Genomic DNA, 20,257 nt, shown 5'->3' with positions numbered 1-20,257 from the left:
TAATCACCACGGTCAAAACAAAACATCCAGGTAAAAATCTAAATATCCAGCATTCAAAATAGTGCTCCTTCTACTTTTACCCTTGAATATACTTGAAAAACATTCTGTTTTCTTTCTAGAGTCCACTGTTGAATAATGTTGGCATTTTCAAATAACCAAGTTTCGGTAATTCTTTACTTTAACGCCCCCTCGTATTTTTCAGTTTTTTGTTATTTTTCATTGAAAATGTGCATTTTACAATGATTCTTGATGTTTATCAATAAGAATTTTCCTTTTATTAACTGTTTGAACTTGTCACCAATTAAGTTTATGTAATGTTGTCTTTGATTGATTAAAATCCAGATGCTTTTTGGTCAAATTTCATCCAGGCTGATATATTGGTTGCTTTTGGCTCGGCTTCTGGTAACAATAAAATCATTCAATGATTCTTTGAAGGTGAAATCGTATTGCACAGGTTTTCTTCCACTAATAATCCAGGTTGTAATGACTTGCCTTTTTCTTTTTTCAAACAGTACTGTGAGAAATACTCAAATAAACTAATCAATGTGTGTTTGAAATTGATACAACTTTTAAGTTTCAAAATTTCTTCGATCAAAACCATTAACACAAACAAACTGAAATCTAACCTCCTGTCAATGACATTTCCAATGCCAACCCGAAATTTGCAATTCGAAATGTTACTGAATGAGCCAGTACCAACTTAATTTCGATTTTCCAAAGCCACCCGGGATGTCAATAATTCCTGAATGGACTGTATAAAATTTCTTTGATGGTTTTTAAAATTGAATTAAACAAATATTACAATACGAAAGTGAAACATTATTTATCTAATTAGGTGGCAAATTCGTTCATTCTGCTATACCATGTACTGTAGAGCTATTTCAGCTATTAAAATGAAAAACAGTTCCGACCTATTCTGTTCCCGAGCGAAAACATGTTCTTTTGAACATATGTACCTTGGAAATTATGTTCATTTGAACATACGTTCTTTGGAACATAAGTTCTTTTGAACATAAGTTCTCTTGAACACCTGTTCTTTGGAACATATGTTCTATTGAACATGTGTTCTCTTGAACATATGTTCTTTTCAACATCAATTTAAATCTATGGTTCTTTTCTGTCACGGATCATAGATATAAAAAAAACATTCATGTTTGTGATACCGAAACATATAGTTATGCCAACCATTATTTTTTAATTTAAAAGGCACTAAACGATGTTAATGGAAATTTTCTATTAATTTAAAAAAAAAATCAGAGAAAATAATGCATAAAACTCTCATTTTATCACTCGTACATTAAAAAACTCGGCGATTCATATCCAAAAATAATTTTCTCAGATCATTGAAATTATTATTTCTCAATGTTCATATTAATCCTTTTCTTTGACTCATGTCACTATAACCTAAGAAAGCTTTACAACAAAATTTTAGTATTGCTAATGAAAAAAATGGGTTTTCGGCATATTTACTCCAAAATAAATTTAAATTTCACTAGAAATTTCAAATATTTTTATTCTTCACTTGAAAAGTATGATATAGCAAATCTCCTGAAAGAACCCCAAATAGGAAATGAAGTTATAATGAAGGTAAGTGTTGAATTCTCTAGAGCAATTGGAATTTGAGGATAAGAAAACATGATAAATTATATTTTGAAGTTTATCAAACTCTGGTGCTATTGATATTTAACTAGGAACTTGAATCCCAATCTATATCGTGTCTATATATAATATTGTCTTATTATATGCATTCACTTCACTTGTAGGGTTGGATTGCAAATGTTCGTAAACAGAAACAACACATTTTTTTAGATTTGAATGATGGCTCCACTTCTGACAGGTTACAAGTTATTGTACCTTCCTCTTTAGATTGCAATATCAAAGACCTACTTCCTGGATCATCAGTCAGAATGATGGGATTTCTGACTTTATCTCCTAAAGGAAATGTTGAAGTATTTGCAAAAGATCTTAAAGTTCTATCGAAATGCAGTACAGAAGAAGGTTATCCCTTTGCACCCAGAAAACAATACTCGCCAGAATATTTAAGACAATATTTTCATTTGAGATCTAAAACAAGAAAGTTCTCATCTCTGTTACGAGTTAGAAGTGCAGCAGCTTTTGCATTTCACTCAGCATTTAAAGATGAGGGTTTTACAAATGTTCACACACCAATTTTAACCTCGAATGATTGTGAAGGTGCTGGTGAAGCATTTAAAGTCGTTCCTGATAATGAGAATTTGTTGAAACAAATGGCAAAACCAAAGATACCAAGTGATGAAATTTTTTTTGACAGGAAATCATATCTAACTGTTTCTGGACAACTGCATTTAGAGGCCATTGCAAATGGACTTGGTAAAGTTTACACATTTGGTCCGACATTTAGAGCAGAAAACTCCAAATCAAGACTGCATCTGGCTGAATTTTATATGATAGAAGCTGAAATTCCATTTTTACAAGAAATAAAGCCACTTTTGAAAACAGTAGAAGGTTTGATAAAAAAAGTAACAAGTCATTTGTTGGAAAATAATCTTGCCGACATACATACCTGCCAGGAACTACAGAAAAACGAACTCGAATGGATAAATAAAGAATTTCCTATTCTCACTTATGATGAAGCGCTTAAAATTATTGCGGACTGTTCTTCGGAATTTCAAGAACCTGTAGATTTGCAGAATGGAATCAAAAAAGAACACGAACTATTTTTAGTGAAATATTTAGGAAACATACCCACCTTCATTATTGATTGGCCTAAGGATGATAAACCTTTCTACATGAAGGAAAAGAGTGATGACAACACAAAGGTGAGTATAATTCATCTAAACTCAATAAAGTTATTAGTGATCGCCAAATGTTATTATTATTGGCCTGCAGACTAAATCATAAAAGGGCGGAAATATTACTTAATTTTATTCAATTTATCTGTGTACTGATGAACATCACTTGACTTAAATTTATAGGAGCGTATCAAGGTGCAAATCGTTTTAGTTTTGGACTTCTGTGTTTCAGTCTTTCTACCCCAGATATTATCATTGTTCTCTCTAAGTCTGGTTGGAATCTGTTCATTCTGCGATACTTTGTAGAACAAAATCGTGCGGGAATATCTCAGTTTCATGGTTATATTTGATTTTTATATGTTGGTACTTGGAACTCCCTGTCAAGGATTTATTTATCATCTGTTAAATTTGTGATACAGTTTTGCTAACCAATATTTTTCAATGCAAAAATCACTAAACGATATTTATGAAAATATTCCATCAATTTCAATGAGAATTCAGTGAATTAGAGAAAATAATGTATAATACTTGTACAGAAGGCTCATTCTAACACTTGTTCATACAAAAACTCGTGGAAGATTACCAATGCCTTCTGCACTTGTATTATAAGTAACTAGAACAAAATTTCAGGTGTCCGCATTTGATTTACTAGCACCAGGAGTTGGAGAAATTGTGGGAGGCAGTTTACGTGAAGATGATCTGGTAAAATTAAGCGAGAAGATTCCAGATAATGCTAATTTGAATTGGTACCTAGATTTAAGAAAATACGGTGGGGTACCAACCGGAGGGTTTGGCCTAGGTTTTGAAAGATTCCTTCAAGCGATTCTCAAAATCGAAAATATAAAAGATACAATACCATTCCCAAGATGGCCACATAATTGTTCCATGTGATTTCAGAGCGTCAAGCTATTAGAAGTCTTTTCCAGTTGTATAAAAGTGAATACAAAAAAATCGTAAAGAAATGTTCGTGCTGTTGAATGAGATAAGGTAGCGGGTAGATACTCTTTGCCATTCCCAGTAAAGGTTAAATCTACTTCAGGGAAGCGACCCTGCCTACGTGAGCCTTGGTTTACCCTCAAAAACTACCCCAGAGGGAAGCCATGTCCTTACCTTCATCCCTCCATCTAATCCTAATCCTTCAAGTTATTTGAGTTTTTCCAAAGAGAAATTTACCCTGCAGATTTGCATCCAAAATAAGCATTTCACATGATGAAAACTTTAAATTTGAGTATCTTTGCCAAATTTAAGTTAAATATCTTGTCAAGGAAGGTGTTGTCAGAAAAAAATCAAGTTTAACACCCTGTATCTCAAAAAGAAAACATTTGGGTATCCATATTTATAGGACTTTTTTTCTGAAAATGATCTGAGGGATCTGCAATATTCGATTGTATTTTCAATCTTTATTATGAAATGAAGGTGTTATGAGAAAAAATCAAATTTTAACACCCTGTATCTCAAAAAGAAAACATTTGGGTATCCATATTTATAGGACTTTTTTTCTGAAAATGATCTGAGGGATCTGCAATATTCGATTGTATTTTCAATCTTTATTATGAAATGAAGGTGTTATGAGAAAAAATCAAATTTTAACACCCTGTATCTCAAAAAGAAAACATTTGGGTATCCATATTTATAGGACTTTTTTTCTGAAAATGATCTGAGGAATCTGCAATATTCGTTTGTATTTTCAATCTTTATTATGAAATGAAGGTGTTATGAGAAAAAATCAAACTTTAACACCCTGTATCTCATAAAGAAAACGTTTGCCTGTCCATATTTATAGGACTTTTTTTCTGAAAATGATCTGAGGAATCTGGAATTTCCGTTTGGACTTTCAATTTTGGAGCACCTTGTTAAATTGAGTTTTTTCTTTGATACAAAAAAAGAGAATAATTGTTTTCAATTAAGGCTGAAGGATTTAAGTCAATTGCCTTAAATGCAATTATTTATTTTTTCCAATTACTAAGTGGAGTTTAGGTTTGAAATTGAAAAGACAAAAATAATTTTCATTTGATTTATTATCATCTTGAGGTATCATTTTCACACCGTGTTAATAGTACATGATAATAGTAGATTAAAATAGAATTACTCATTCTTAAGTCTACTTGAAAGAAAATTAATTATAAGACAATTATTTGAAAAAATATTTATTTCCTCCAAAAATCAACAATAATTCAATTTCTTCAACAACTGCACAATCAATTTTGCAATTGCCTACGAAATATTCATAAATAAATTCTTCTCTAAGAAAATCATCGGAATTATTTACACAAAAGTCAAATATGTATATGTATTTACAACTTAACAATATTTACAATAGACTATACATAATTTAAAAAAAAATCACATAATTGTACACATGCCTGAAAGTTCTGAACCTTTTTGAACTCTCGGCATTTTTTTAAGCTCAACACCTTGCAACGCGGGCTTAAGTTTAAGTAAAATAGGCTCTTCGCCAGGAGGCAAAGGTTGTGACGGATCAATTACACTTTCAGGTAGAGTATCACTTTCTGGAGATATATCTTTATTATTGTATCTGGGTGGTATTACAGGCAATGGTTTGTGAATGTTTATTTTTATTTTTCCACAAACATTACTAACTGGTGTAGGTGCACTAATGTCCATTTCTAAATTACCGTCTATACTGGGAACAAATGCTGATTGGGCTTGAGTTTGCTCCGATTCGGAATCCTTTGGTTCGTCCACTTCCTCCGTTTTATCTTCTTCTTCCTCCTCCATTGAATTCTCAAAAGCATTCTCTTCCGCCATATAACCTGCAGGAATTAAGGAAATGCTTTGAAATTTATAGCAAAAAACTATGGCAAATCTATTCATTCTACGATCCCTTGCAGAACAAAATCGTATGGAAATATTTCAGTTTCACACAGATTTCAATATATATTTGATTTTTTTGTGTTGGTATGGAACTCTCCTGTCAGATTTATCTACTATCTGTCAAAACAGTTCTGCCAATCAACATTTTCAATGCCAAAATCACTAAACTATATTTATGGAATTAGAGAAAATAATGTATAATATTTTAACATTTGAAAAAAAAAAAAAAAAATCACGACGAAATTTCGCATTCTGAAGTATAATAATTCCAAGTTATATGTAAAATTCCATTTTGATCACGTTGCAAAACCATTCAAGTAGAAGATCAATTAAAAAAAATTTTTTCAGCAATAACTGGTCCAACCAAGTTGAAATTTTGCTTGTGAATTTAAACTAACAATTTCAAATTTCAACAATGTTTAGAAAAATGTCTATACGTTGTTGAAATTTTTATCTTTCCATGATCAAATGGCATAATGTCGAACAAAATCATATGAGAATATTTCAGTTTCACACAGATTTCATTTATATTTGATTTTTTTGTGTTGGTATGGAACTCTCCTGTGAGATTTATCTTTTATCTGTCAAAACAGTTCTGCCAATCAACATTTTCAATGCAAAAATCACTAAACGATATTTATGGAATTAGGGAAAATAATATATCATATTTAACATTCGAAAAAAACAAAAAATCACGACGAAATTTCGCATTCAGAAGTATAATAATTCCAAGTTATATGCAAAATTCCATTTTGATCACGTTGCAAAACCATTCAAGTAGAAGATCAATTAAAAAAAAATATTTCAGCAATAACTGATCCGACCAAGTTGAAATTTTGCTTGTGAATTCAAACTAACAATTTCAAATTTCAACAAAGTTTAAAAAAATCTCTAAATGTTGAAATTTTTATCTTTCCATGATCAAATGGCATAACCTACTGAACATAAATGACATAATGTCAAATGACAATACACAGTGTTGCCAGTATATAATAATGTGAAATAACCAACCAATCGCATGTTCATAGCAAATTTCAGGTCGTTAGTATATTCAGAGCCATTGTTAATGACCAAGGGCTCAAAAGCCCCTGCACCTTGCTCAGCTTTTTTTATATTTTGTATAATTTCGGATTTTAGAGAGTATTGGGAAGTACACGTAATTTGAATTGAGTCAAGTTAAAAATTCACGAACCTAAAAGAATAATTCAATTCAAAGGAAACTTACCATCATCAATGGGTTCAGATTTCACCTTCACAGGTCCCCCCCCATTCTGCAGCATCAACAACCCCTCGTTCACATCCACAAAGCCATCGTCAATAACTTCAGCCGCTGGTTCTTTCATGATTGGAGAAGATCCACGACTTGAAGCTGGAACACTCGATTGAGAAACTTCCTCGTCGTCCTCCATCTTCTCATCGTCATCATCCAGAATTATCTGTTCGATCGTTTCTTCTTTAATGATGACATCGTCATCTTCATCCTCGTATTCGGTTGGCTGCTCTTCCGTTTTCTCTTCGCAGGTAGTCAATTTGGATTCATCGCTTTCGTCTAAGATGACTTCATTTTCCTCCGGTTTTTCCATATCTTCATCTTCATCATCCAGCACAATCTCGATGCCAGGTATTTGACTGGCTTCGTTCGAGACTGGCTTGTCTTCTGCTTCCGTGTCGGACTGTGCCAATGCAGCATTTTGAAGGGATTGCTGAAAAATATGCAGATGATAAAGAATGCATAAACATTATCTAATTATTATTGATGTACAACTAGTGGAGCCAGTACACATTGTCCTTCCAGAAATTTGACAGTTGACGTCATGTCTACTGTCAAATTTGAGAAAACAGTTCTGCCAACTAACACTTTGAACAAAAATCACTGAAAGATATTTATGGAAATCTTCCATTAATTTCAATAAAAATTGAATGAATTAAAGAAAATACTGTGTAATACTCGTACAGAAGGCTCAGCTTTCTTGTAGTTCTGAAAATTCTGAGGTAAGATTTCCAAACTAGAGGCACCAAAGTTACTATTTTGTATCAAGAAGTTCAAGAAGTTATGTATCACATCTCTACTTTACTTGAAATAAAGCATGTTATTATTATTATCAAATTCAATGTACCTAGTTGACTCTAAGTTAATTTTTTTTTTTTATGAAAGTTGATGGTTAGTTTGCTCTTCAACACAAAATAAAAGGTCAAAATATAAATTATGCTCACCTGGTATTCTTCAAAACAAATAGGGTGATAAATTCTATCATCTTCTCTTACTGCATTCTTTAGGTGCCATTCTTCTTTATCTTCATGGAAGAAAATTTCGAATTTATCTCCACAAACGTCACAGATATCTTGTAGTTCGGGATCGGCTGTAACACTTGGTACTTCCGTCTCTTCTGCAGCTTCTTCTGCTGTGTTTTCCGCTTGTTGTTGTTGATCGAAGAAGTTTTTCTCTGTAAAAAAATATATTATAAAATCGTGGTTATTATATGTTGGTACACAGAACTTTCCTGTCACAAATTTATCTGTCATCTGTCAAATTTGTGATGCAGAAAACAGTTCAGCCAACCAACATTTTTCAGTGCAAAAATCACTAAATGATATTTATAGAAATATACCATTAATTTTAATAAAAATTCAGTGAATTAGATAATATAATGTATAATACTTGTACAGAAGGCTCGTTCTAACACTTGTTAATTCAAAAACTTGCCACGAAGTGGCTAGTTTTTGAATTTTGAACACCTGGAAGAATATCAATGCCTTCTACACTTGTATTTTAAATGACTATCCTGCAAGTTATTTTACTTGTTTAATAAAATAGCGTTACATACCTCTTTCGTCCAGATCCTCAATTTCCTCATATTTAGACCAGTCGCTTAGAGAATAATACCATTTCCTACTGGAAGCAACTCTAGCGTTCTTCTTGCCTCTGCGATTCTGCCTGAAATGCCAATCTAGATGCTGGCTATAGTACAGACTTTGCTCGGGAGGGAACCTCATACCACAACTGCTGCACTGCATCCCAATATACAGTTTCTCATAGAGGGCACCCTGTCTTACCTTCAACAGCTCAGGTTTGTCGAATGTCACAGGTTTTAGGGGAGGGTGTTTCTTGGTCTGTTTGAAAGAATGTCTCGATTTCTCTCTGTAATGATTTTGTTGAACTGGGGGAGGAGTCTCTTTAACCGGAAGAGTGGCACTTGTGGTTACCATGCCGGAAGCTACAAGTTTTTGGAAAAGATCATTTATGTTGCTCATATTGAACAGGTTTGTGGGGTTTGAGGTGTTCTCCGGTTGTTGCGTAGGTGGATTGGACTCCACTTGGTATGAATTCGACACCTGTTCCGATGTAGATATCACGTTTGTTAGGAAGTCCAAGTTTTCTAGAAAAAAAATTATGAAATAAATAAATTATTAAAATAATGCTGAAAGCTTTGTACAGGGTGTTTCATAAACGAATTTGCTTCGACACTATCCAAATAGTGCATTCGCAATATTCATAAAGCAAAAATGACATAAAAGTATAATAATAATAACACTTACGAATATTTTGTTGTTGCAATACGTTCTGGAACAGATTGCCGGAACTGGAATCGTCTGGGGAAGTACTGGGGTCGTAGGCCTTCAAGACCCTTTGCGGAATAGGCAATGCGGGTTCATTCAAATCTATACTTTCTTCAATTTGAGGACTCGAATTGAAATCTTCAGTTTCCAAGCCCTTTATCTGGATGTGTCCCTGTTTCAACGCTTTCGGCAAGACCGAGAACCTTATGTAATGTCTTTTATCTTTTAGCATAACCGGCTTGGGCAAACCACCGAATTGCACTTCGAAATGTTCGTTATTTATCAGAGCGTTTTTAAGCCCCGGCAAAAACTGTACGGTGTGTTGATCTCCGTTGTAATTGAACTTTTGCACTTTGGCGTCCAAGAAAATCGGTATAATCGTCTTGGCGTCAATGATAAGCTTAATTTTTCCGGCGACCAGATCTGAGCGACTCTCTCCAATTTTAACTTGGGGCGGGGGACCATCCAGTTTGACCGTAGTCACCTTTCCGTTCAAATCGATTGTGATTCCGGGACCTCCGAAGTAACACTCGTAAGGCTTATAGTCGATGTAAATTTCCCGGCTGGGACTTCCTAATTTCACCTGATGTAAACTATCTCCGATCCTATGTTCCCTATAGGGCTCGTTGAAATTCATCATATACATATCGGTATCGTTGAAAATCACCCTTCTGGTACCGTCTTGGAACGATATCTCTCTCGGATCATCCCAATTCATGAAAATTATGGCGACTTCATCGTAATACCTGATGTCCCTGGGTAATCCATCGATTGTTATCGTTTTGATGTCTTCTTGACTGGCCGATTCTATGATTATATCACCTTCAGGTGAGCGTCTGTCGTTTTGTTCCATATCATGGAAGGGAGGAGGAGGTCTGTACATTCCAGGTCCCCATTTGTTCAGTGGAGGCTGTTGCATCCACGGCCTCATGGGCGGTCTCATATGAGGCCCCTCCCAGTGCCGCCTACCTCTCACGCCCCTCCAAATTGGACCTATGCCTCCTCTTCTTATGTCTCTGCCGAAACGTTTGTTGAAAGCGTCATCCACAGGAGGGATCATTGGTTGCTGTGGCAACATAATCCTTTCGTCTTTATCACCGAATGAAGCAGGTGGCGCTAGTACAGGACTGTCTTGTCTAGCTTTGTGATTTTCCTCATTGAAGTCGGTATCCAGTTCATCGTCGCTTATTGGCGTGAGACTTATGTTTCCAATGGCTTCTTCGTGATTTTTCTGTTTGGCCTCTTTCAACTTTTGAGCCTCTATCTGAGCAATGATTTTGTTCATCAGTTCTTTCTGTTGAACGGATGTCATACCGCCTTCCTTAATTTTTTCCCCATCCGCTTTCGATATTATTATTTTATTGGGAATGTCTGTCGTAGATGAAACTTGACTTAATCTAAGATCTTCATCTTCCGCTTTTCTTTTTAATGGAGAGTTAGATTTCTTCAAATTTGCAGCCAATTTCGCCCTGACCGTTTGTAGATCGGCTTTGGGTTGTTGAAGTTCTTTTTGCTGTTCCGCAGTCACTTCGGATGAGGAAATAATTGGAGGTGGCGGTGTAGGTGGCCTGTCAATTGCTGGCACAGCGAACTTCCTCAAATCTGTGTCTTCATTGCCAAATAATCTATAAAAAAAGAAAACGTTAACGATTCTGAATGCTTCTTGATAATAATAATCAGGTAAAGATGCAGTAACTGTGAGCAGGCGCAAACAATGTAATTTCATGGTTATTGTTGCCAGATTGTGCAGAAGCCCCACCTGCTAGATTCAATTGGAATATTTACGTTTTGAACATGTTTATGGCTTTTTCTCTTTTTTGTCACAACCTTGATTAATCTGCATCTCTACTATTTCAGAAAATTTAAGGTATGAGATTATTTTGAATACTTACTGGTCAAAAATTTCCGTTTTGCTTTTCTTGCTAGGCATAACTTCTATGTCATCTAAAGAAGATCTCTTTTTTCCAATGGATGGTGGCATATGTCTTAAATCGACGTCCATTGCCACTGTTAAAGGAGGAGTTGGTTCTCTGTGTTGAATACCTTTAAAATTTCGATGGCTCATTAGAGATGTGGAATTTTGAAATATTCGGAAAAATATAAATAAAATATGTTTCAATATAGTTTTTTTTATTAACTCAATTATAAAAGCTGTAAACTCATAAATAACTCAACATAAATCCTAGTATAAATTATAACATAAGAGAATAGTTAGGATTCAAATAATTGCTAAGATAATACAAATTAAATGGTACACGAGTCTACTAGCCTTCCAAAATAAAATATGCCATACGATTTGGCCTCACTAGCTTGTCTTGAGCGCGAGATATTGCGGTTGCTGGCCGGCCCATACACGCTCAGTTTAACTGTACAGTTTGTCCGAGCACAAAACGGTTGGAAATTGCACAATTATTTGAACTAAAGGTATCTCAGTTTTTTTTTTTTACTAGAAAGTCGCCGTTGCGAAATGAGAAGTGAACGAAGGCCATCTATATGAGCACTCGTTCCCCCAACAATGGCCGTAATTTTGAACCGGGAAAGGTCTAGCGTCACTGATGACGAATGGTCAGTCAGATCGCCCGTAAACACGATAACTCTACAGCGGAATAACCTAGAACTTCATGCGATATGTCAGAGAGAAAATTCAAGAATAATATTGGAAAAACATCAATATTTCAGTGACAACTTTTCTCTTACTAGGTTCATTTCCATACATTTTTCTACAGCCAGTATCTCTGCCTGAAAGACGCTTGGACAGCGGCCAAATGTGAGCACTTGGTGCTACTCCAGGACCAGTCCCCATATTGGTTTTAGAACCAACGGTGTATCTCAAAGAGATGAAATTATTTGATTAAATTCATCAAAATTGAAGAAAAAAACATCAAAAGACACAATTTCATTTTATTATCTTTATTTCATCAAAATATTTTTTTCAACATAATCTATTTCAAATGTTGCGACCAACATGGTCCATTCTGAAGTTCCAATTTGGGTTCTAGCATTTCTCAATCCAAGACGAATCAATCAACGAAAATTTTCGCAATTCACTTAATAATGCTGAGCAATTTGTAAACGCAGTGCTGGGCTAAGGCTCTATTAAAAAAATGTCTAACACAATATCATGTCCATTGATTCCACGATATAATACAATTTCATGATTGCATGTCGTTAAATTGAGAATTATTGAATATCAGCCTTTAAAACTAACTGATTTTGTTCTTGAGATAGGAGGATCAATGTGTTATAGCAGTGATACAAAAAAAATCCATACAGACTTTGTGATTCGACATTTGGAGTTTATATCAGTTTCATACTTGAATGTAGTTCAACAACGCCATACATTGATCATATTTTTCAAATATATTATTTCAGGTAAAAAATTAACTAAAAAAAGTCGAAGACAACATATAACATTTAATACACTGAAAGAATTATTTTCCAAAGAATGCCCTAACTTCAAACTAAAATATCTGAGATTATATCTTTATTATCAAATCTAACATTAAATAATGATTAAGAAATAAGGGTATAAGTGCCTATTAACATATTGCGAAATATCTAAGCGCGATCATATAATCCTTATTAGATCAACTAACCAATGAAAAACCTAACCTAACCTAACCAATGAAAAACTGGAAAGAGTGGACTTGCACAACAACTTGAAAAATTCGTAGGACATTTTTTTCACATTAAATAACATTTATTTACTAAGTTTTGTATATTGCTGTAAAGCTTGAAATCTAAGCTATTTTTATACGTAATCGCCATTCACTTCGATGAGCTTCCTCATTCGTACGACAAACTTTCGTATCCCCTCCTCGAACCACGATCCCGCCGCCTCGCGCAAGAACGAAATGACCGCTTCATGAACTTCTTCATCGGTATTGCAGGTTATTCACCAAAATTGAATGAATAGAGTCTCTACTGCACACATCTTGGAGTCTTTCGCGCCTCAACTTTCCGCACTGTTTCGTCCGAGTGTGACGGCCTGCCGCTACGCTCCTCGTCGTGAACGTTTAGTCGGCCAGTAGAAAATTCTCTACACCATTTTCGAACGTTTTTCACGTCCATACATTTCTCACCATACACTTCTTCCAATCGCCGATGAATTTCTATAGGTGGAGTTTTTTTTTAGTGCAAAAACTTAATGATTGAACGTAACTCGCACCTGGCAGGAGCGACAACCGGCACTTCCATTGCAAATGGCTGCTACGTCAAGACTGAGCGTCCTAATGAGCTCCACCAGGTGTCGATTGGTGGAGGGGGGCCTAACGTAACGTAACGATTCAATGGCCTTGGAGACCTTACTTTAAATACACGCCTCGTAAGAGTATAAGGGCCTATTAACATATTGCAAAATATATAATCTTCATTAGATCAACTAACCAATGAAAAACTGGAAAGAGTGTAATTGCACAACACAAAATTCGTAGGACATGTAGTGGAAGTATTAAGACACTCATTTGCCACTCAACAATGATACCAACCTCATTGTGAGTGGACGAATCAGCAGAAGCCTTAACTGAAGCACCGCCCTCACGCGTTGAACAGCGCCAATGAGCATGACCGTTTCAACTACAAGCACATAGAGGTACGGACACACCAAGCCTGATCTACATTTTCTAATATACATGCTAATAAAGCTAGTAAAACTATATTTTGTGATTCTGTACATAAATAAATGAAAGTAAAGATGATCTTACCCTTATCCGGTGAAAGCCTAGGTTGTTTTTCCGGAGGCCCATTCAACCTAAGATCGATATCTTTCGCTGACGGCTCTGGACTGAACTGAGGCGATCGGTTTCTTCTCACGTAGTTCCTGTTTTTGCTGTTCTTCACATCTTTGAAAACAGGCAACGCTGTATCACTTTTCGAGATCTTAGGCTCTCTTGACGATCTGAACATTTTAGATTTCGGAGATGGCACATCCTTTCTATTATTACTGCGACTAGATGGGCTCTTTGAAGGGGAAGATTTATCAGCTTTGGACTTTTTAGGGGAATCAAGGGATGAAGAATTTTTATTAGAAGTAGATTTAGGATCGTCTAATTGACTCTTGGGGCGAGATGATCTACTACCCTGATTTCGGTCAGATTTAGATTTGGGTGAAAGTTTGGATTTGGGTTTACTTACATCAGTGAATTTATGGGGAGGGGCATTATCATGAATATTTTTCAGTCGAGGATCTTTTTGAATGTCTCGAACACTTGTTTTACTGTTAACAATTTTATTTGTTGATTCTGAATTGTTTTTATTTTCAATTTGAACATTGATATTTGCAGTATTAAGAGTTTGTTTCTCTTGCAATTGCTGATTCTGCATCCTCATCAGCCTCGGGTCACGAATGGGTCGATTCATAGCAGCAGCTACCAGGGCACTATTTGCAGGTTGTATTTTTGGGCCGGTATTGGTCGCTTGGAATTGCATTCTTTGGTTCTTGATGGTTGGAGCCTGGAATAAAATCACAAATTTAGACTTCAGAGAAAACTGGAAAATTTGTTAAGTTCAAAATATTAGAAGACAGCCGTAGTTTCAACAAGTTTGTAGTGAATTTCAACAATTTCAATGCGTTGTTGAAGAGCATTTCCTTCCATTTATAGTAATGTCGTAGTTTTACTTGTCAAATGAAACCTCTTATTGGAAAACCCTTTAGAACCTAACCTTGAATACTTACATTACTCAATGACGACGTTGAAGTATCTAAGGCTAGTATATTCGAAGGCATAACAATTTGAGCGTTATCTACAATTTTCCTTAAACTATTAGGAGGCAGAAGTTGCTTTGCCACTTCCGGTTTCAATAGAACATTCTGCAATAAAGAAAGAAATCGTTATTTCTTTTCTTTAAACAGAATGCAAGAGAAATGGTAACGAAATACTTACTTGAGGTAGAATTGTGGGTGCTCCCGGGACAGTTTTTGCACTTATTTGCTCCCTTAACCTGACTTTAGTTTGAAGTAGCTCCAATTCCAATTTCTTTTGTTGTAATTCGAGAAGTTCTTTCTGCTTCTGAATCAGCTGTTGCTGCATATCCAAGGTTGCGGGATCAGCATTCGCAACAGGAACATTGGGCATAACCGCTGCTTTAGGATGAGTCGGACTAGCACCCTATAAAAACGGCAATTTATTGATATTTAATACACTTTGTCAGAGCAATCTGCTTACTGTAGTATTCTTCAAAAATTTAGGATTGAGATGAATACAATTATTTGGTACAGGTGCTGTCACCGGCCAGGCAGGATCCAAAACTCTTATCTGAACGTCAATAGCATACAGTTTTTTGGGGGAAAATACTTCGTTCCAAGTTTGTCGCAATTTAAACATTTCTGCTCTGGTCTTTTCGTCCACCTGAACAAAGAGAAATGGGTTGAATTAATTTGTTCGTCAGTTTATATTTTCTTCTCTTATTTATAATGAGCAAAAATAATTTATAATTAATGAAAACAAAGAAAAAACTCGAAAATTGTAATTATTTTTTGTTTGAGACAAGGAAAAATTGAACTTGAAAATATACTCACCACTCTAAATACATTGCAAAATGTAGATACAATATTCCGACTGAATAATTCGTTGTACGGCCCACCAACATTCTTGACGATGCAATCGATGAGATATAGAACTGGTAATTTCACATCAGTTTTCACCTAAAGACACAAATAATCCACACTGTAGTAGCGAACACTTTGGAAGTGTCGCCAAGCCTTCTAATCACTAATTCACTATTTATAAATGTGTAAACCAAATACAGGCAGAAACTGGGAAAGTACTTTTTTATCGAACAATTAAGCTGTTTGAAGTTTGATCCTAAATTTTGAATAATATGATCCCCTTACAATTAATACTAATACCTCGGCTGAATATGTACATTAAATGTATGATAACTTATCATATATCAAAAAAATTTCATACCTCAAAAAACTAATCAAAATATTCAGATTTAAGCGGAAATTATCCATGTCTGGATTTTTCAAACCGCAGTTTTGAATTCCAGAACAACCATATATTAAAATGAAAAAAACAACATTGAAAAAAGGTCAAATTTCAAAGTATATTCAACTCACAAAACTGTCTTGACTCAATACATCGTATGATACTTATAAGAGAATAAATCACTGCTGCATAAGCAGAATATTTCCCCTACAAATTTGGAGTTTTTATCAATAAGAAACCTGAAATTTTTTTCATCTATAATGAAATTAACATACATGGAACGAAAAAGAGTATGGCATGAAAGATTTTCGTAGAAACAGTATGTATGCAGAAAAGTAGAGCTAAATGTTGTGTCCTACAGAATGAGCTAGGTTGCTTTTCAGAGATATCAAAATTCTGGTTTGGGACAAGAGTACTTGAAAAAAACTATCTGGAATCCTTCACAATCATGGGTGTTCCTAAATTGTAGATAGAAAGGAAAATTAGAGATTCCTTGGATAATTTTAAGAAGAACTCAAGTCCAATAATTTTGGTTCTCACAATGTTCCCTGAACATTACAGGAGATCTTCTTTAACGGGAACAAAAAATTAAAAAAAAAAAACTAAACATGGGCCTGCAAACGCTCTGTTTTCGATATACAGATTATAGAATTTTTATTAATCTTCACTACAGATTGGCTAAAAAGTACCAAAACTTATAATTCATTTATCCATCACAGCTTACTAACTGGATCTTTACAATAATTTGGATTTTTTTGAGGCTCTATTTGCATTTAAAGTTAGCACATCACATGCGGAAAACTTTAAAAAGGAATATTTATGCAAAATTCAAGTTGAATATGTTTTTTTTTCAATTGTCCAAGGAAACTCTCATTTTCCTTTTTACCTCCAATATAAGAACACCCTGTGTGTCTGAATGTTCTCCATCTATCCCATGGCAACGGTCACTGCAGAATCACTTTTCATATAGATTTTCAAAAATAGCAATGGGGATTTAAATCTCAAATGCTGTGGTAAAAATCTCAGGGTATTCCTCTAAATCACCAATGCAGAATACCCGCAGTTTTTTTCTCAATCAATTTTAAAGCCACTATCGTTAGTAATCTTCAAGTATTGGTTGAACTCTTAAAAAAAAAGAAGATTAAGATAAAGACAAACTAAGACTTTACCTGATGGAATTTTTTTTAAATCAATAACAATATACATTCAATTTCATTTATTTTAGAACAAAGTGTATTTTTGTAACAAATTTATGGCTATTTAATATTAAAAAAATGGTTCAACTGCTTAATCCTTGAGTGGTCCAGTACCATTCGAAGAAGTTGGAAAACACTGATATATTTAAATATATATATAGCTTTATTCATTTACCGAATATACAAACAAAAAGATAAACATTATCTACTCAATTAGCCTAACTTAACTTATATTTAAATATATGACAAACTGAAAAACAAAATTTAACATCTTTTGACAAAGTTGTTGAAAAACCAAACCAATGAATTACCTCAATTTTTTAGTATGGAATATATTAAATACTTACAAATTTTCAGTATCTGCTTTAAAAGATCTCAAAAAAACACAAGCTAGCTCAGACTGTATGGGTGATCGATGAGATAGCCAGAAAAGAACTTCCAAGTTACTATGCTGAGCGCTCTTCATTAGATTCCATAATTCACATGATTAAACCATGAAATGGCAATATTTCCTTAATTTCTATCAAATTTTTAGTTATTCTAAATTGGTTAGTCACAATTTGAGATTATTATTTGAAGAATTGTGAAATGTGTTGTGCGAATTAAGAAAAGTTATATGGTCAGCACCCATGATACTTTTCCTGCAGATCCAACTTCATACAGAAGTTTGAAAATTAAATAGAAATTGCACTGGTATTTCTTATTTTCAATTCAAGATAAGATATCTGCTCCATAATTTGTGAATGATAAAAATCATCATAATAAAACTACTTTTCTCTTTTTTATTTTTATTAGGAAAACATACAGAGATCAATATACCATACAAATTCGATCCTGAAGAAAGAAAATCACTCGAACTAGAGTAATAAGTAACGACTGAAAGAGAATCTAAGTAATTAGATCCATTCACACACAAGCAGGAAGTAATTTTTTATGATAAAAAATGCATTTTGAACAAAGCTCCAAAATTACTTCCTTCAATCAAGCAGGATACTGATTTACTTTCATTATTTAGTTCTATAAGTAATCTGATATCCATGAGAATATCTTCTCAGAACTAAAAATTCCAATAAGTATTTAAAACCTCTTTACTTCCAGAAAATAATAACTATTTAACTTAATGAAAAAAAGGACTCTATATTATATCGTTCTACTGTACTTACTACATGGTTGAAAAGTATTTATAATGTTTATGAATATAGAGAAAACACCAAAAATTTTTTAGAATGATTATTTCAAAGATTATTGATGGCTATTTGTTAGAACTCCAAATCCTAGAAAGCAATGGGGAATGTGGTACTGAAGGAAATCAAGCTAAAGAATTCTAAGATAACTGTATCAAGAAAAAAACACTGATATACACAAATGGTGTTAAAGGGAACACTTCAAAATAATACGATTTAATATATATATATATCAACCAATTCTACGAGGATTAATCGACTTTCATCTCGCTTGTAACAAGTTTAATAAAAACAAATTAGGCTTCTTCTTGGGGTGGAAGTAATATGAAAGGATCAAATTTAGAACTAAATTTAATATTGGTGTTTTCAACTAACACAATATCTACAATAAATGCAGCAATATTTCATTTCATAATTTAAAATTCATACAACCGGCCTTGTAATTGTCATTAAAATTACCATGTAATAAGTTCAGTAATGTATGTTTCTCAGTTCCTGCATGGCCTCGATTTACGAAATAATGTAGGACATTTAATACACCAATAAGTGATGTATTGAATGACCTGACATATAAATAAAGTCAAACAAAATATGTAAGAAAAATTTTAACCTTAGCAAGATGATCTTCCACCACATCTACGATCTCAGCTGCATGTCCAACGTTTTCATCAGCAAGCATAGTCAACATATTGATCAGAGGTTTACTGTTAAAAGTAAGGTCCGCAAGACTCGATACGTACGCTTTAACTTCTTCACTCATCATCTTGAATTGCGTTTTTGAATACAGAATAAGTGGTTATCTGAGGAAAAAACGTTAATTAGAATACAGATTCATATTTTCACCAACCATATTTGTTGAAAAAATTTTGAAAACTTGCACCGATACACTACCTTAAATTAATATCACAGATTATGAAAATAGGATTAACACATGTTGGAATTGAATATTTACTAATCACTTCCACGTAGAGTTTATAATTATTATTACACCACAGCCTGACTGCAACAAATATGGCGACTATATTCTCAAATTCATGACATCAGTACTCACAAATCACAGAACACTTATAAAATAACGTTCAGAAGAGAACTGACAATCTTCTCTTGTCAACATGTCAACCACAAAAATAAGAACGAAACACGCATCCCCTCTTCTTTTTTATACGTGCTTCGCTATTTCTTTCGGCGATTCCAAGAAATTAGTTAAAATAAAAAAATATTTTCTTATTTATTAAATAACAATGGATAACCAAGTAATCATATTACATATCTTCCAAATTATAGAGAAAGTAGAGAGCATCAATTATATAATTGAAATCTTTGATTTGAAATAATTATCTTCAAATGATTATACAAATAATTACAATATTTATCTTGTAACTTACGAAAATACATGTTTATTTTATATAATAACAGAGACAACAATTGTTGTCTCTCATAATAATAAACTCTAGTACTGACATGAGGTCTTCTAATCTTCTGTAAAATGTTAAATAATCTGTCTAGGACGCTTCGTCAAAAATTGAATAGATCAAAAAATAGTATGAATCATGTATTTTTGTAGGGTACAAAAAAAATAATGATAATAGGTTTGTTGATTCATCATCATTTGAAGATAGTTAGATAATTTGATATTAAATATATAATTGATATTGAGGCCCTTATTTCTTTAAATTGATGATAACATTAATACCGAAGTGATTTTCTGTTTTCATAATTTGAAAAATATAAATGTAATATGAATCGCATTTAAATCTCAATAAAAATTTGCCTGTACTAGTTTA

The 20,257-nt window shown here is 33.7% G+C and overlaps 2 protein-coding genes across 3 annotated transcripts; one reads left to right on the top strand and one right to left on the bottom strand.

Moving 5' to 3' along the window:
- The first annotated feature begins 1,372 nt into the window (after nucleotides 1–1,372).
- On the top strand, nucleotides 1,373–3,733 carry LOC123683867 (probable asparagine--tRNA ligase, mitochondrial). The gene is made up of 3 exons (XM_045622830.1): nucleotides 1,373–1,587; nucleotides 1,764–2,798; nucleotides 3,402–3,733. The coding sequence occupies exons 1-3, from the start codon at nucleotides 1,441–1,443 to the stop codon at nucleotides 3,660–3,662; spliced, it is 1,443 nt and encodes a 480-aa protein (XP_045478786.1). The 5' UTR covers nucleotides 1,373–1,440; the 3' UTR covers nucleotides 3,663–3,733.
- Nucleotides 3,734–4,902: 1,169 nt separating this feature from the next.
- On the bottom strand, nucleotides 4,903–19,560 carry LOC123683864. 2 transcript variants are annotated; one of them, XM_045622826.1, is made up of 13 exons: nucleotides 19,365–19,560; nucleotides 19,084–19,273; nucleotides 15,682–15,807; nucleotides 15,329–15,511; nucleotides 15,047–15,271; nucleotides 14,839–14,973; nucleotides 13,868–14,615; nucleotides 11,057–11,207; nucleotides 9,144–10,789; nucleotides 8,432–8,983; nucleotides 7,821–8,050; nucleotides 6,832–7,309; nucleotides 4,903–5,545 (listed from the first exon to the last, which is right to left on the bottom strand). In XM_045622826.1, the coding sequence occupies exons 2-13, from the start codon at nucleotides 19,234–19,236 to the stop codon at nucleotides 5,115–5,117; spliced, it is 5,058 nt and encodes a 1,685-aa protein (XP_045478782.1). In that variant the 5' UTR covers nucleotides 19,237–19,273; nucleotides 19,365–19,560; the 3' UTR covers nucleotides 4,903–5,114. The 2 variants fall into 2 exon arrangements, with proteins under 2 accessions (XP_045478782.1, XP_045478783.1); XM_045622827.1 differs by lacking the exon at nucleotides 14,839–14,973.
- Nucleotides 19,561–20,257: the final 697 nt, after the last annotated feature.

The sequence above is a fragment of the Harmonia axyridis genome, chromosome 7, assembly GCF_914767665.1.
Source record: "Harmonia axyridis chromosome 7, icHarAxyr1.1, whole genome shotgun sequence".
In the NCBI taxonomy this organism is placed as follows: domain Eukaryota; kingdom Metazoa; phylum Arthropoda; class Insecta; order Coleoptera; family Coccinellidae; genus Harmonia; species Harmonia axyridis.
The sequence above is the reverse complement of the archived record's forward strand: the minus strand, read 5'-3'. Positions and strand labels throughout refer to the sequence as shown.

What these genes read in the sequence shown, in the direction of transcription:
- LOC123683867 (XM_045622830.1), top strand. Translation starts at nt 1,441, where the DNA reads ATGAAAAAAATGGGTTTTCGGCATATTTACTCCAAAATAAATTTAAAT. An exon ending in GAAATGAAGTTATAATGAAG is followed by an intron (nt 1,588 to 1,763) that starts GTAAGTGTTGAA and finishes CTTCACTTGTAG; the next exon opens with GGTTGGATTGCAAATGTTCG. An exon ending in AGAGTGATGACAACACAAAG is followed by an intron (nt 2,799 to 3,401) that starts GTGAGTATAATT and finishes ACAAAATTTCAG; the next exon opens with GTGTCCGCATTTGATTTACT.
- LOC123683864 (XM_045622826.1), bottom strand. Translation starts at nt 19,236, where the DNA reads ATGATGAGTGAAGAAGTTAAAGCGTACGTATCGAGTCTTGCGGACCTT. An exon ending in ATTGCAACAACAAAATATTC is followed by an intron (nt 8,984 to 9,143) that starts GTAAGTGTTATT and finishes TTTTTTTTCTAG; the next exon opens with AAAACTTGGACTTCCTAACA. An exon ending in TGAGGATCTGGACGAAAGAG is followed by an intron (nt 8,051 to 8,431) that starts GTATGTAACGCT and finishes ATTTTTTTACAG; the next exon opens with AGAAAAACTTCTTCGATCAA.